The sequence below is a fragment of the Prionailurus viverrinus genome, chromosome B4 (genome assembly GCF_022837055.1).
Source record: "Prionailurus viverrinus isolate Anna chromosome B4, UM_Priviv_1.0, whole genome shotgun sequence".
In the NCBI taxonomy this organism is placed as follows: Eukaryota; Metazoa; Chordata; class Mammalia; order Carnivora; family Felidae; genus Prionailurus; species Prionailurus viverrinus.
This window is the reverse complement of record NC_062567.1, coordinates 26416438-26433893: the sequence shown is the minus strand read 5'-3', so window position 1 is coordinate 26433893 and position 17456 is coordinate 26416438. Positions and strand designations below refer to the sequence as shown.

Below are 17456 nucleotides of genomic sequence, written 5' to 3'. Positions count from 1 at the left end.
AGAGTAGGAGACCCAGCTTCCATGCTTCCACAAAGATCAACCATTAAAAAGTTTTCCATGAATGAAAACAACTCAGGGAGAGTTCCAGAGTCCACTTAAAAAACTTTAGCCACACACTGAAACAAAAAAAAACTTGAGAAAAATTAACTGCTTTAAAATGAGAGGAATAAAAGCTTCTTTTTGCCTACATCATTCTATCCCCCAAGCCATCATTACTTAGCACCAAACTGGGACTTCCCAGATAGAAAGAATTCCCCTGGCATGTAAAAAGAGAGTTGGGTTAGCATTTCCTCCACTCCATAAAGGATCTGCTTAGGTTTCACCCCACCCAGAGACAGATAAAGCTGGGACATATAAATACAGCTAGAAATAAGGAAAAAGAGCAGGTCCTACCAATATAAGCACACAGATGTGAATGACTGTAGTTCCGTGACCTGCTCCACAGATGACCACAGCAGCTTTCATCACTGAAGAAACCAATGGCCAGCACAGCCACTGAGAACACCCCGCAAATTTCAATGGATTTTGTCCCACAGGTATTTGCAATGGCTAATGTCTCCCCTCAGTCCCCACCACACACACTTACTACCACCACCACTGGAGCCCAAGAACCACACAAGCAGCAAACCTAAGACTGTGTGGCTATGGGAGTGCAAAATACCAGCCTAGATCCCCGGGGCCAACATCCACCACCATACGCTCATTCAGGGCTAGCCCCTCCATTCGTACATCTGCATGCTTCCAACTCAACCCATCACCAGCCTCTACTGCCATGCACATGCCCAGAGGGAGACTATGCAGTCATAGAAGAGCACTGCCAATAGCCAAATCTTCGCAGCTGTTTGCAGGCCTCTGTAGAGGAGTCTCTGTCTTCTGTCACTGTCCTGCACCACTGCATTCACCTGTAGCTAAATCCTCCAACTACTTATCCACAGACCCCTAGCCTATTACCAGCCTCCACTGCTGTATGGCTATAAAAAACCCAGAAGCCATAGTAGTGCACACAGAAAGTCAGGTTCCCCAAGCTATCTGTGTGCCCACAACTGGCTTAGCCCTGGATGTCTTCCCTGACCCCCACTGCTACCTATGTTTTTACAACTGGCCACTGCCACTACACACACACCTGCTGAGGCCCTTGGCCAAGATTGTGTATACCACCAGCTCTGGCCAAATCACTGATTGCTCTGGTCCCTTGCAGTTGACTCTAGAAACAATGCTAAGGACCTCAAGAGCCTCTGAAGTCTCTGCGGACCCCTGTAATATTTGCCAAAGACCATGAAATTGTTGATGCTGTGGGCTGAAATGGCTTGAGCTGGCAAATCACAATACTTGAGACCTGGTTCTGCCACATGCCCCCTCATTTGCCCCACACCATTAGACATGGGTCATGACACTCTGCAGCATCCCCCCACCTGCAGTTGAAGATCTTTCCTTACTGAACTCAGTCCAATGAAATCTAAAACAGCTAACTGCTTCTTCAAATGTGCAGACAACTATGCAAGAATACAGGAACCACAAAGAATCAGGAAAACATGACTCCACCAAAGGAATATAGTAAATCCCCAGTAATTGGCCCCAAAGAAATAAAGATATAGGACTTGCCCAACAAAGAACTCAAAATAATTTTTCTGAAGATGCTCATAGAGCTACAAGAGAACACATATAAGCAATTTCATGATATAGATAAAATAATACAAGAGAAAAATGAGACAGTCAACAAACATATAAGTCATTTAAAAAACAGAAATTTTGGAGTTGAAAAATATCGTGAAATAAATAAACAAGAAAAAGTGGGACTACATCAAACTAAAAAGTTCCTGCACAGCAAAGGAAAACATCAACAAAATGAAAAGGCATGCTATAGGAAAGGAAAAATGTTTGCAAACCATATATCTGGTAAGAAGTTAATATCCAAAATATGTTTTTTTATCCAATAAAAAATGGACAGAATACCTGGATGGACATTTTTCCAAAGGCATACAAATGGTAACAGGTACTTGAAAATGTGCTCAACAACATTAACCATCAGGGAAATGTAAATCAAAACAACAGTAAGATATCATCTCACACCTGTCAGAATGTCTATTATCTAAAAGACAAGAGGTAACAGTTGTTGGTGAGGTGTGCAGAAAAAGGAACACTGTGTACTGTTGGTGGGAATGTGAACTGGCATAGCCACAATGGAAGACAGTATGGAGGTCCCTCAAAAAATTAAAAATGGAACTACTGTATGATGCAGCCATCCTACTACTTCTAGGTATATATCCAAATAAAATGAAATCACTGTCTCAAAGAGACATCTTCTCTCCCACACCCACTGCAGCATTATTTACAATAGCCAACACATGGAAACAATCTAGAAGTCCATAGACAGATGAATGAATGAAGAAAATGTGAGGGGTGTGTGTGTGTGTGTACATACACATATACATTCAATGGAAGATTATTCAGCCATAAAAAAGGAAAGTATGCCCTTTGTGACAACACAGATGGACCCTGAGGACATTATGCTAACTGAAATAATTCAGAAAGAGAAAAACAAATACTATATGATCTCTCTTACATGTGGAATATAAAATATTGAAAAATAAACAGAAGAGAATGGTGGTTTCCAGGAGCTGTGGCATGGGGGAAATGGGGAGATGTTGGTCAAAGGGTACACACTTTCAGTTATAATATGAATAAGTTCTGAGAATCAAATATACAACATGCTGACAGGAGTTAATACTACATTGTACACTTGAAAGCTGCAATGAGAGTAGAGTTTTAATGTTCTCACCAAAACAACACCAACAACAAAATGGTAATTATAAGAGATACAGGATAAATAAACTACCCATATTGCAGTAAGCATTTTGCAATATATGTGTATCAAATCATTTTGATTACCTTAAACTTATACAATGTTATATGCAATTATATATCAATAAGGCTATGAAAAAAGAGTCTAAGGGTATGCACATTTGCAACTTAATTAAAGAAAAGCTATTTTTCAAAGTTATGAGTATGAAGAGTTCCTGTTGGTATATACCCTTGTTAACACTTAACATTGTTACACTTTTTAATTTTTGACAATTTGAGAGGTATGAAACAGTTTCCCATTGTGGTTAGTTTGCAATTCCTTGATTATTCGGTCTTAGATATCTGGATTTATTATTTGGTTAAATTCCTATTTATCCAAAAGATAATTGTCATTTTTTCTGGATTTATAACAATTCCTTATGTCTTCTGTATGCTAATCATTCAACAGTTTCAGGTAATCAAAATCTCTTTTTCCACTACGATTTATTTCAAATTTTCCTGATGGTATCTCTTGACAAACAAATTTTTAATTTTAACAGTCAATTTTATCAAATTTATCCCTTATGACTGGTACTTTTATGTCTAGTATTAAAAGCCATTCTTGGGGCGCCTGGGTGGCGCAGTCGGTTAAGTGTCCGACTTCAGCCAGGTCACGATCTCACGGTCCGTGAGTTCGAGCCCCGCGTCAGGCTCTGGGCTGATGGCGCAGAGCCTGGAGCCTGTTTCCGATTCTGTGTCTCCCTCTCTCTCTGCCCCTCCCCCGTTCATGCTCTGTCTCTCTCTGTCCCAAAAATAAATAAACGTTGAAAAAAAAAATTTTAAAAAGCCATTCTCTTACCACACAGTAATGAGGATATTCTTGTAAATAATCCAAGAAAATATGTAAACTTTTGCCTTTCATATGTAGGTGTTTAATGACATGGAGTTAATTTTCAAATATGCTATGAGGGAGTGCTCCAACTTTATTTTCCCCATATACGTATCAATTATCATAATACCACTTATTGAAAACCCCATGTTTTCTCAACTTATCTGTAATGCCACCTTTGTTACATATCACATACTTAAATGCATTATGTCTGATTTGGGGCTTCAATGCTATTCAGTTGGCTTACTTGTCTTTCTTTCCCTATCTTAACTATTACAGATATATAATAAGTCTTCCAACTTGGAAAAATATTTTTCTAATTTCATTTTCACTAGTATCCAAAAAATGAAGCTCCTACAGATAAATTTAATGAAACACTACAAGAACTTTTCTCTAAAAACTATAAAACATTGCAAAAAACCAAGGCCTAAAAATGGAGATATAAACTATTTTCATGTAATGTAAATATTGAGTTAAAAAACCAAACGTTCAATTTTGAATTTGGTTTTGTTTATGTTGTGAGAAAGTGGTCCAGTTTCATTCTTTGTGTGTTGCTGTCCGGTTTTCCCAACACCACTTGTTGAAGAGAATTTTTTTTTTCCATTGGATATTCTTTCTTGCTTTGTTGAAGATCAGTTGACCATATAGTTGTGGACTCATTTCTGGGTTTTCTATTCTGTTCCACTGACCTAGTTTTGTGCCAGTACCATACTGCCTTGATCACTATAGCTTTCTAATATAACTTGAAGCCTAGAATTGTGACGCCTCCAGCTTTGCTTTTCTTTTTCAAGATTATTTTAGCTATTCAAGCTCTTTTGTGGTTCCATACAAATATGTTCATCTGTTAAGTTTCTTAAATTCCACATATAAGTGAAATCATATGATATCCATCTTTCTCTGACTTATTTCCCTTAGCATAATACCCACCAGTTCCATCCACGTTGTTGAAAATGGCAAGATTTCATTCTTTTTCATCACTGAGTAGTATTCCATTGTGTATATATACCACATCTTCTTAATCCATTCATCAGTTGATAAACATTTGGGCTCTTTCCATACTTTGGCTTTTGTTGATAGAGCTGCTATAAACATTGGGGTGCATGTGCCCCTATGAATCAGCACTCCTGTATCCTTTGGATAAATTCCTAGTACTGCAATTTGTGGGTCATAAGGTAGTTAGTTCTATTTTTAATTTTTTGAGTAACCTCTACTCTGTTTTCCAGAGCAGCTGCACTAGTTTGCATTCCCACCAACAGTGCAAGAGGGTTCTCCTTTCTCCACATCCTTGCCAACACCTGTTGTTTCTTGCATTTTTTATTTTAGCCACTCTGACTGGTGTGAGGACAGAACTAGAGTATATTATGCTAAGTGAAATAAGTCAGGCAGAGAAAGACAATTTTTATGATTTCATATTTGGAATTTAACACAACAGATGAACACAGGGAAAGGGTAGGAAAAACAAGATAAACACAGAGGGAGGCAAACCATAGGAGACTCTTAAATACAGAGAACAAACTGAGGGTTTTTGGAGAGGAGATGGGTGGGGAACAGGCTAAATAAGTAATGGGTATAAAGGAGGGCACTTGTTGGTATGAGCACTGGGTGTTATACATAAGTGATGAATCACTGGGTTCTACTCCTGAAACCAACACTACACTGTATGTTAACTTGAATTTATTTTTTTTAATATGAAATTTATTATCAAATTGGTTTCCATATAACACCCAGTGCTCATCCCAGCAGGTGCCCTCCTCAATGCCCATCACCCACTTTCCCCTCCCTCCCACCCTCCATCAACCCTCAGTTTATTCTTTTTTTAAGAGTCTCTTATTGGGGCTCCTGGGTGGCTCAGTTGGTTAAGCGTCTGACTTCGGCTCAGGTCACGATCTCGCGGTCTGTGAGTTCGAGCCCCGCTTCAGGTTCTGGGCTGATGGCTCAGAGCCTGCAGCCTGCTTCCGATTCTGTGTCTCCCTCTCTTTCTGCCCCTCCCCCATTCATGCTCTGTCTCTCTCTGTCTCAAAAATAATAAAATAAACATTAAAAAAAATTTTGTTTAAAAAGAGTCTTATGGTTTCGCTCCCTCCCTCTCTAACTTTTTTTTCCCTTCCCCTCCCCCATGTTCTTCTGTTAAGTTTCTCAGGACCCACATAAGAGTGAAATTAACTTGAATTTAAATAAATAAATTTTAGGGGTACCTGGGTGGCTCAGTCAGTTCAGCGTCCAACTTGAGCTCTGGTCGTGATCTTGCAGTTTCATGAGTTTGAGCCCTGCTTTGGGCTCTGCACTGATAGTGTGGAGCCTGCTTGGGATTCTCTCTCTCTCCCTCTCTCTCTGCCCCTCCACTAGTCACACTGTCTCTGTATCTCTCAAAATAAATAAACTTTAATAAATAAATAATAAATAAATTTTTAAAATTGGTAAAAGATCTGAACAAATGCCTCACCAAAGATGGCAAAAAAAAAGTATGAAAAAAATCTCAACATCAGATATTACAAATTAGAGCAATGAGACACCACTAAAAACTTTTAGAATGGCTAAAATCCAAAATTCTGATAACACCAAATGTTGACAAAGATATAGGTCAATAGGAATTCTTATTCTCATTGCTGGTGGGGATACAAAATGATACAGTCCCTTTGCAAGATGGTTTAGCAGTTTCTTAAAAAACTAAACATACATTTACTATATGATCCAGCAATTGCACTCCTTGGTATTCACCCCAATGAGCTGAAAAACATGTACACACACACACACACACACACACACACACACACACACACAAAATAATCTTTTAGCAGCTTTTCTTTAATTGCAAAAACTCAGAAGCAACCAAGTTGTCCTTCAGTAGATGAATGGATTAAACAAACTATGGTACATCCATATAATGGATTATTATTCATTAATAAAAATAAATCAACTATAAAACCACAAAAATCATTAAGAAGGAAATTTAAATGCATACTGCTAAGTAAAAGAAAGACTGTATGAGTGCAAATATATGACATACTTGGAAGGGCAATACTACAGAGACATCAAAAAGATTAATGATTGCCAAGGACTCAGGTAGATGGAAGGAGAAATAAATAGGTAGAACATGTGATGCAAGGCAGTGAAACCTGTCTGTATGATATTGTAATGGTGGATACATGGCATTATACATTTGTCAAAACCTATAGAACTCTATAGCACAAAGATTGAACCCAATGTAAGCTTGGAATTTAATTAATAATATTGTATTAATATTGTATTGTATTGGTTCATCAATTTTAACAAATGTAGCACACTAATGAAAAATGTTAATAAAATTGTGCAGAGAGTAGGCAGCAGAGAATGGGTATATGGGAACTCTGTACTTTCTGCTCAAGTTTTCCATAAACCTAAAACTGCTGTAAAGAAATAAATTTCATTAATTATGAAATGAAGCAATATCAAAGTTAAATAGTATAAACACAGAGTGGAATACAAAGATAACTTTTGCCTTGTTGATTAGGCTATGATATCAAATTTAGAGAATGGGAAGAGAATAAAGTTTGGCCAGAGAATATGAAAAGGGTACACTTAGCAGAAAAAGAGAGCATATACAAGTAAAACTGAATAATACTGAGAGAAATCATATTTATACTAAAGGAGCCCAGGGACTGAGGCAGCTGTCATGGAAAAAGATAGCTCATAGATACACAGAACATATATGTGTGTTGAACATGTATATATGTATGTTGAATGGGGGGTGGAGGTGGGGTGGGAAAAATGGGTGAAAGAGGTCAAAAGGTACAAACTTCCAGTTATGAAATAAGTAAGTTATGGGATATAATGTACAGATGGTGTCTATAGTTAGTAATACTGTATTGCATATTTGAAAGTTGTTAAGAGAGTAGATCTTAAAAGTTCTCATCACAAGAACAAAAAATTCTTGTAATCTAACTAGATTTATTGTGATGATCATCTTGCAAATTATACAAATATCACACACTTGACGCTAATGTAATGTATGTCAATTATACCTCAATTAAATAAATGAATGACGAGACAGAGACAGACAAAAGGAGAACATTTTTAAGTAATCAGTAACACTTCTATTATATTTAATTCTTTTGGTTTTGTGGTTAGAGGATGTGTTCCAATCAGCCTATATGTGGGCATAGAGACTTCTGTTTTTGTCCATGAAGGAGCATCAGGGACTAGAATTATTCTTTCACCTTAAGCCAATTAAAATCTTGGGGGAAAATATGTAAAACAGCAATATTCAGACACTGGAAAACAAGCAGAAGGAAAAGAAAGGAACAGAGCCCTTTGATAACCCCATCTTACTTCCTGAAGTTTCCAGGCCACAGCATAAGGAAGGGGGACCCAGAGTCTACTGCTCTCCTGGGGTTCAGAGACAAAGTTTAGATTTTTGGAAGCCCAAAGCAGCTAGAATTCACAGGACACAGTATTAGAGAGAAGACAGCTGCACAGATTCAGAAAGACAGCCCTAGAGATGTGCAGAGAGTTTTCCTGGATGTAAAAAGAAACTTTCACTACCCACTCCAAAGCTCTAGATAGCTTTCTACTCATGTAGTCAGTCAGGACTTTTGGATCAAAGGTCTCTACAGAATTTGGGAGCACTGTAGAATCAAGCTGTAGAATTAATCACTGTTGAATTAAAGCCTTTGGTTTAAATATGGCAACACTAGGGTTTAAAGCCGAAGTGGAAAGAGAACAGGATTCCTGTCAACCTTTTCTACGCAAGTTTTATTTTCTAGCTTATAATATAAATTGTACTCTACAGCATATATTACATCATTGTTTCAAAATTCTTTCTAGTATCTTGACATAAGCAAGGTAATTTCTCCTTTCTGTTGATAAGTAGTCAGAAGTTCAACAGAGCAGTTCTAGCAGCTCTTTATATTCATGAACCAATTGGTACTCAGCTATTATCAAAGAATTAGTGCATATGAGTTGATCTATAATTCACAGAAACAAAATCTACAAATGACCTTTTAAGTTTATTGCTGTTCCATCTCAAAGGCTTGGCATGCCTGAAACATTTCAGCAGTATACTCTAATCACAACCAAAACTCCTCCATCCCTTGGGGTGCCTGAGTGGCTCAGTCGGTTAAGTGCTTGACTTCGGTTCAGGTCATGATCTCAAGGTTCATGAGTTTGAGCCCTGCGTCTGACTCTGTGCTGACAGCTCAGAGCCTGGAGCCTGCTTTGGATTCTGTGTCTCCCTCTCTCTGCCCTTCCCCTGCTAATGCTCTTTCTCTCAAAAATAAATAAACATAAAAAAATTGTTTTTAAATCCTCCGTCCTCAAAAATGAGTCTATTTTTTGTAGCATGTAGCCTTAATTAGGAATTTCAATACTTGCTTGATAGTCAGTTCAACTGTATGGCTCCAAACTCCAGGGACTCTATGTTATTACTTTAATAATAACTTTAAATTATAGAAAACTATAGAAATTAATGCACTTGACACAAGTTGTTAACACAATAATGTTTAAATGAGTGGAAACTTACGTGGATCAGTTGCAGAAACATCTATAAATTCTTTAGTTGGGTGGGTTTTTATGAATTCTGAAATAATAGTAAATTTGTCATATGTTTAATATATCAATTATACATATTGAGTTTAAAGAAAACTCTAAGAAAAACAATAGAGCTCCCAACAGTGGAAAGCCTCCCAATCAGGCACCAAATGGTAATATCTGAATGAATGTATATAACAATTGAGTAATATAAACTCATCATTTTCTCAACAACACTTGTTCCTCTTACATTCTTTTAATTAATGTTACCATGATTTAATCTCCCTTCCTTTCATATCTAATCACGAAGTTTTCCCAATTTTACCAGTAAATTTTCTCAAATCTACCCCTATTCTTGTTTATTTATGCTCTCATATAAGAACTTATCACACATCTAAAACACAGCAATAACTTCCCTTCCCTATACCTAGTCCCCAAATATAGCTTCTACAATGTGGCCAGAATAATCTGTCTACAATTAAATCCAACAATGTCACTTTCTTACAAAAAGTCTTCAGTGATTACCTAGTATATACGAGGAAAAAAAAGTTCCCTAGCACAGCATCCGATCCCTCTGACTAGGCTCTCTCTTACCTTATCCCTACCTTCTAGCTTCAAATTCTAATACCATTCCACTTGCAATTCCCTATTCATGCTCTTTGCTCATACTAGGTCTTCTTTGTAAAAAACCAGATATCTCCCTTCTTCATTTGACTAGATCCTATTATGTAAAGGACAAAGGATCCTTTGTCCTTTACAGTAAAGGACAAAGGATCCTTTGTCCTTTACAGTTGCATAAAATCTTTCCAACTCCCTCAGGTTGAACAAACTGGCTCTCTGTGGATTCACTGAAAATTACACATAACCTTTATCATGCATTCTCATGTATTACACTATATTAAAATGATACATAATGTGCTTGTGTCCTTACTGCATTGTGTATTTTATGGTGGTAACAACCAAGGTTTATTCGTTTTGTACAACTCCCAGAATCTGAAACATAATAACTTTTATTGAAAATATCAAACTCACTATTGAATATATCTTTAAATTTACTATTATATAATTTTATGGATATAAATTTTTAAACTAAGTCTCAAATGTTAATGTAATATAGAAAAACTTATAATGCTAAACATGTATAAAATATTATCACCTTCAATTATCTGCTGTATGGTTTCATAACTTTGTAATGCTCCTGGTAAATTTTCACTATGCCTGTTTAAATTTCAATAAATACAACATGTATTTATTATCAAAGAATAAGAGTTTAAATTACACTTAATAAATAGAATATATGCTCTAGATATTATACAGTTTGTAAAATAATATTTAACATATTTTTTAACTTTTATTCACAGACAGTAAGGTAAACTAATTAGTACCAAGCAAATAAGTATAAAAGTCACATTATGTAATTCTAAAAATTCTATGTATTCCATGAATATAATTAGGTATATCAACAACAATCTTAATAAAAATAGCAAAAGTAAATTGAATAAAAATAGGATATTTCTTTTAATGGTGAAATTGTTAAGAGCACAAGTTCTAGAGACAAGCTGCTTGGCTCAAAACTTGTCTTTCCCACTTACTAATTATATGACCTTGGGCAAGTTATTTAATGCCTCTGACTTTTAGTTTCTTCATCTATTAAAATTGGGATATTAGAGTACATATCTCAGAAAGTAGTGCTCTTCAGATCACTGTTTCCACGCTGTATGTCCACAGGCTGTTTGCCCTGCCTTCTTGCCAAGAGCAACCCCAGTGCCCTCTGATTTCACTCATATGTAGAATTTAAGAAACAAAACAGGGACCCCTGGGTGACTCAGTCAGTTAAGAGTCTGACTTTTGATTTCAGCTCAGTTCATGATCTCCCAGTTAGTAAGACTGAACCCCACATCAGGCTCCCCACTGACATCATGGAGCCCCTTGGGATCCTCTCTCCCTCTTTGCCCCTCCCCCACTCACACTCTCTTTCAAAATAAACTTTAAAAAAAAGAAACAAAGAAATGGGAAAAAGGGGGGGAAGCTAGAAAGACAAATTAAAAAGCAGACTTTTAATTATAGAGAACAAACTGATGGTTGTAAGAGGGGAAGTGAGAGGAGGGATGGGTAAAATAGGTGATGGGGATTAAGGAGTGCATCTGTCATGATAAGCACCAGTATGGAACTGCTAAATCACTATTTTGTACACCTGAAACTAATATAATGATGTATGTTAACTATACTGGAATTAAAACAAAAAATAAAATAACAAAATAACAAAAGTTGAATATGTCAGACATCTAATGTATAGCATGCTGTTTACAGTTAACAATATTAATGTATACTTCATATTTGCTAAGAGTGAATCTTAAAGTGTTTTCACCACACACAAAAAAAGTAACTATGTGAGGTGGGGAAAAAAAAGTCCTAAAAGGTATTCCATGATAATAATTTAGTCATCTATTAAATTCAAGACAGATAAACCTCAAATATCAAAAGTCAGATAATAGGAGTATCATTGTAATCAATCATTTGAATCTTTCTCCCATCTGTCAAAAAAAAAGGCTTTCCACAACTAGAAAGTAGAGAATTTTTCTTTAGAACATATCCCTGTCCCTATGAAATTTTTAATGATGCTGTTCATAAATAACTTTATCTTAGTTTCCTATTTACTATAGAAGCTACATAATCAAACAGAGAATATTTTAAAAGCCAGATATTTAAGCCAGCCATTCCAACAGAACTTTCTAGCAACAGCCACATGTGGCTACTAAGCATTTGAAATATGGGTAGTATGAATGCAGAATTGACTTTTTAATAAAATTGAAATGAATTTCAATTTTAGTAGCTAGATGTGACTAGTGACTACTGATTTTCCGGTGCCACTTCAAACTGTCAAAAATTTCAAATAGGAGCAAGCTGAGTATACTATTTGATATGATTTAGAAACTACATACAGCACAATATCTGAACCATTACATGTGTTACTACTTTATACACACTCTTATTGTTTTGAATTCTATTAACTCTTATATTTTACTTACTTGGGTTTAGACAACAAGGCTTTCAAGGAGTATAAAGACTCTTGTTTAAGACGATTTTTCAGTTCTTCTAGTTTTTGCACCTGCTTTACTACTTGTGCAAGGCTTAAAGTGACTGTTTTGTCAGGTGCTGGAAACTCTGTTTCTAAAAAATTTTGATCTTTACTTATCTAAAACATAAAATTAGCCAGTTACTTAGGAAATACCCATTTTGCAACTATATCTCAAAGAAATGTCATCATTTTATTTACAAGTTACATAATTTTTATATTTTATCTATAACTACAATGAAATAATAATATTTTATAAATATAATTTAAGAGTAATTATCTAGCAACAGAATTATAGTTAAGTATTGACTTTTACATGTCAAAACTCAAATCCTTAATATAGGAGAATTTTAAGCAAGTTCAATAACAATTGTAGCAGAATAATTAACGGTAATTCAAAATATTTACAAGAGAATTCTAAAATAATTGATTTCTCAAAATCCTTTTTAAGAATACTCTTACCTGTGATAAATATGGAAATACAGTAATTTGCTCTCAAAAGTAATACTTTCTACTACTAACTCCCAGAAGTTAATATATAAGTCCATGAAACTGGCATTCTTCCATCTGTATGTGGAAAACTGAGACCCATTTGGATGTCTCAAGACTTTTTGAACAGACCAAGCTACATAATAATGAGCAGTCAGGAGAATCAGTAGGATCCATAGAATAAGATGATAGACCATAACTGGTATTCTAGACAATAAGTCTATTTAAAGAAAGTTCATCAAGATGAATGCCCCCCCATCCAAAAAACCAAAACAAACAAAAATAAAAAATAAAAAAAATGAAAGAAATATAAAACAGCTAACATGTGGAGACATAAGCAATCAGAGTAGCAATGGAGGTAAAAAAAAATTCAGAATAGCAGAGATCCACCCACATATATACCTCTGACCCTTATGATGTGAGGGAAAGCTAAAAAGAAAAAAGTAGTAGTAGTCAAGGCATAGTCCTAAAACCTAGCAAAGAGAAATTCTAGCAATGGGAATTTAAAAGAGACATTTTAGTAATGGCTACTTGAAATGGAATTAGGATATAACAGCAAGAAGTAAACACTGGGCAATGTTCTGGAAGTCTGAAACTGGGGGATACAGGACAACTGGAAGAGATGTATGGAAACTCTATGGACAAAGGCACGACCCCAAAGAGAGGACATAATTTGGTATATAAGATACATTGCCAAATCATAAATGGAATCTAAAACCATCATAAATGGATCTAAAAAGTGATGTAGCAATCAGCCACAGTTATCAATTTATTAACTCTCATCTAAAAATTCATTCTTACTATGAAAAATTATATGCCAACAAACTGGACAACCCGGAAAATGGACAAAGTCCTAGACATCCACACACTGCCAAAACTCAAACAGGAAGAAAGAAAATCTGAACAGACCCATAACCAGCAAAGAAATTGAATCGGTTATCAAAAATCCCCAATAAATAAGAGTCCTGAGCCAGATGGCTTCCCAGGGGAATTCTACCAGACATTTAAAGCAGAGTTAATACCTATCCTTTTCAAGCTGTTCCAGAAAATTGAAACGGAAGGAAAGCTTCTGGATTCATTCTATGAAGCCAGCATTACCTTGATTCCCAAACCAGACAGAGACCCCACAAAAAAGGAGAATTACAGGCCAATATGTCTGATGAAAATGGATGTAAAAATTCTCAACAAGACACTAGAAAATTGCATTCAACAGTATATTAAAAAGAATTATTCACCACAATCAAGTGGGATTCATTCCTGGGCTACAGGGCTGGTTCAATATTTTCAAATCAATGTGATTGATCACATTAATAGAAGAAAAGATAAGAACGATATGATCCTGTCAATAGACGCAGAAAAAACATTTGACAAAATACAGCATCCTTTCTTTATAAAAACCCCCAAAAGGTTGGGATAGAAGAAACATACCTTAACATCATAAAAGCCATATATGAAAAGCCCACAGCTAATATCATCCTCAATGGGGAAAAATTGAGAGCTTTCTCCCTGAGGTCAGGAAAATGACAGGGATGTCCACTCTCACCAATGTTGTTTTTTTTTATTTTTTTTACATTTATTTATTTTTTGAGAGACATAGAGAGAGCACAAGTTGGGGAGGGGCAGAGAGAGAAGGAGACACAGAACCTGAGGCAGGCTCCAGGCTCTGAGCTGTCAGCACAGAGCCTGACTCAGGGCTTGAACTCACAAACCATGAGATCATGACCTGAGCTGAAGTCAGACACTTAACCGACTGAGCCACCCAGTCACCCCTCACCAATGTTGTTTAACATAGTGTTGGAAGTCCTAGCTACAACTGACAACAAAATGAAATAAAAGGCATCCAAATTGGTAAAGAAGAAGTCAACCTTTCACTTTTTGCAGATGACATGATACTTTACATGGAAAACCCAAAAGACTCCACCAAAAAGCTGCAGTAGAACTGGTACATGAATTCAGCAAACTTGCAGGATATAAAATCAATGTACAGAAATAGGTCTCATTTCTATACGCCAATAATGAAGCATTGGAAAGAGAAATAAAGAAACTGATCTATTTACAATTGCACCAGGAACCATAAAATACCTGGGAATAAACCTAACCAAAGAAGTAAAGGATCTGTACTCTGAAAATTAAGGAACACTTGTGAAAGAAATTGAAGACACAAAGAAATGGAAAAATATTCCCTGCTCATGGATTGCAAGAACAAACATTGTTAAAGTGTCCATACTACCCAGAGCAATTTACACATTCAATACACAATCAAAATAGCACCAGCATTCTTCTCAGAGCTAGAACAATCCTAAAATTTGTATGCAACCAGAAAAGACCCTAAAAAGCCAAAGTAATGTTGAAAAAGAAAAAACATAGGGGGAGGCATCACAATCCCAGACCTTAGCCTGTACTACAAAGCTGTAGTCATCAAGACAGTATGGTATTGGCACAAAAACAGACACATAGACCAATAGAATACAACAGAAAACCCAGAACTGGACCCACAAATGTATGGCCAACTAATCTTCAACAAAGCAGGAAAGGGTATCCAATGAAAAAAAGATAGTCTCTTTAGCAAGATTCTGAGAGAACTGGACAGCAACATGCAGAAGGATGAAACTGGAACATTCTCTTCCACAATACACAAAAATAAATACAAATGGATGAAAGACCTAAACGTGAGACAGGAAATCATCAAAACCCCTAGAGGAGAAAACAGGCAACAACCTCTTTGACCGCGGCCACAGTAACATCTTATTTGACATGTCTCTGAGGGCAAGGGAAATAAAGGCAAAAATGAACTATTGGTATCTCATCAATAAAAAAAAAAAAAAGCTTCTGCACAGCAAAGGAAAGAATCAACAAAACTAAAAGGCAACCAGTGGAATGGGAGAAGATATTTGCAAATGACACATCAGATAAAGGGTTAGTATCCAAAATCTTTAAAGAATTTACCAAACTCAACATCCAAAACCAAATAATCCAGTGAAGAAGGATGAAACTTATTCCAGGGAAGAAGATGTGAATAGACACTTTCCGAAGAAGACTTCCAGATGGCTAGCAGACACATGAAAAGATGTCCAACATCACTAGTAATCAGGGAAATATATATCAAAACTACACCAGTCAGAGTGGCTAAAATTAACCACTCAGGAAACAACACATGTTGGCAAGAATGTGGAGAAACGGGAACCCTCTTGCACTGTTGGTGGGAATGCAAACTGGAAAACAGTGTGAAGATTACTCAAAAAATTAAAAATATAACTACCCTATGACCCAGCAATTGCACTACTGGGAATTTATCCAAAGGACAGAGGAGTGCTGATTCACAGGGGCACATGTACCCCAACGTTTACCACAGGACTATCAACAATAGCATACTATGGAAAGAGCCCAAATGTCCACAAACTGATGAATGGAAATAGAAGACGTGGTGTACATATACAATGGACTACTACTCAGCAATGAAGAAGAATGAAATCTTGCCATTCACAACAACATGGATGGAACTGGAGGGTATTATGCTAAGTGAAATAAGTCAGTCAGGAGAAAGATGGATACCATGTTTTCACTCATATGTGGAATCTGAGAAACTTAATAGAAGACCATGGGAGAAAGGAAAGAAAAAAAAAATAGTTACGGGGGGGGGGGGGAACCATAAGACTCTTAAATACAGAAAACAAACTGAGGGTTGATGGGGGTGGGGGGGTCAGGTGGGTGAGAAAAATGGGTGATGAGCATTGAGGAAGGCACTTGTTGGGATGAGCACTGGGTGTTGTATGTAAGTGATGAATTACAGGAATCTCCCCCTGAGGTCAGGAGCACACTGTATACACTGTGTGTTAGCTAACTTGACAATAAATTATATATAAAGAATGGCCAAATAAGATAAGAATACTTTATATAAATAAATTAAAAAAAAATAAATTGAAAAAATAAAGAATTCATAAAATTTAAATAAACATTTTTTAAAAAGAGGATTATTACATATCTTCATAAGCTTGACTGTCCAGTTTTGCTGTCTCCACTGAATAGGCTGGTAAAACAAGGGCTTCATAATAATATAATAAAATATATTGTACTAAAAAATAATAAAAAATAAAATAAAATAAAAACCCATTCTTGGGGCACCTGGGTGGCTCAGTCAGTTTAAGCGTCCGACTTCGTCTCAGGTCATGATCTCACAGTTCATGGGTTTGAGCCCCATGTTGAGCTCTGTGCTGACAGCTCAGAGCCTAGAGCCTGGAGCCTGCTTCGGAGTCTGTCTCCCTCTCTCTCTGCCCCTCCCCCACTCACACTCTGTCTCTCTCAAAAACAAATAAACATTAAAAAAAATTAGGGATGCCTGGGTGGCTCAGTCGGTTAAATAACTAGCTCTTGATTTCAGCTCAGGTCATGATCTTGCAGTTCATGGGTTTGAGCCCCACATCGGGTTCTGCACTGATGGTGTGGAGCCTGCTTGGGATTCTCTATCTCCCTCTCTCTCTGCCCCTCCCCTGCTCATTCTCTCATTCTCTCCCCCTCTCTCTCTCTCTCTTTCTCAAAATAAATAAACTTAAAAAAAATTAAAAATCGGGGCACCTGGGTGGCTCAGTTGGTTAAGCATCTGACTTCAGCTCAAGTCATGATCTTGCGGTTTGTGGGTTTGAGGCCCACGTCAGGCTCTGTGCTAACAGCTCAGAGCCTAGAGCCTGCTTAGGATTCTGTGTCTCCTCCTCTCTCTGC

The 17456-nt window shown here is 36.6% G+C and overlaps 1 protein-coding gene across 4 annotated transcripts in view; it reads right to left on the bottom strand.

Annotated features, from left to right (window-relative positions):
* The window catches only part of LOC125170265 (coiled-coil domain-containing protein 7-like), a 149172-nt gene that overhangs the window by 76251 nt on the left and 55465 nt on the right, over positions 1 to 17456 (bottom strand). For all 4 annotated transcript variants that reach the window (XM_047866732.1, XM_047866731.1, XM_047866734.1 and 1 more), the window contains 3 exons: positions 12205 to 12371; positions 10332 to 10393; positions 9168 to 9224 (listed from right to left, as the gene is read on the bottom strand). In XM_047866732.1, the coding sequence (XP_047722688.1) occupies positions 9168 to 9224; positions 10332 to 10393; positions 12205 to 12371 (286 nt within the window). The remainder of the gene's footprint in view (positions 1 to 9167; positions 9225 to 10331; positions 10394 to 12204; positions 12372 to 17456) is intronic.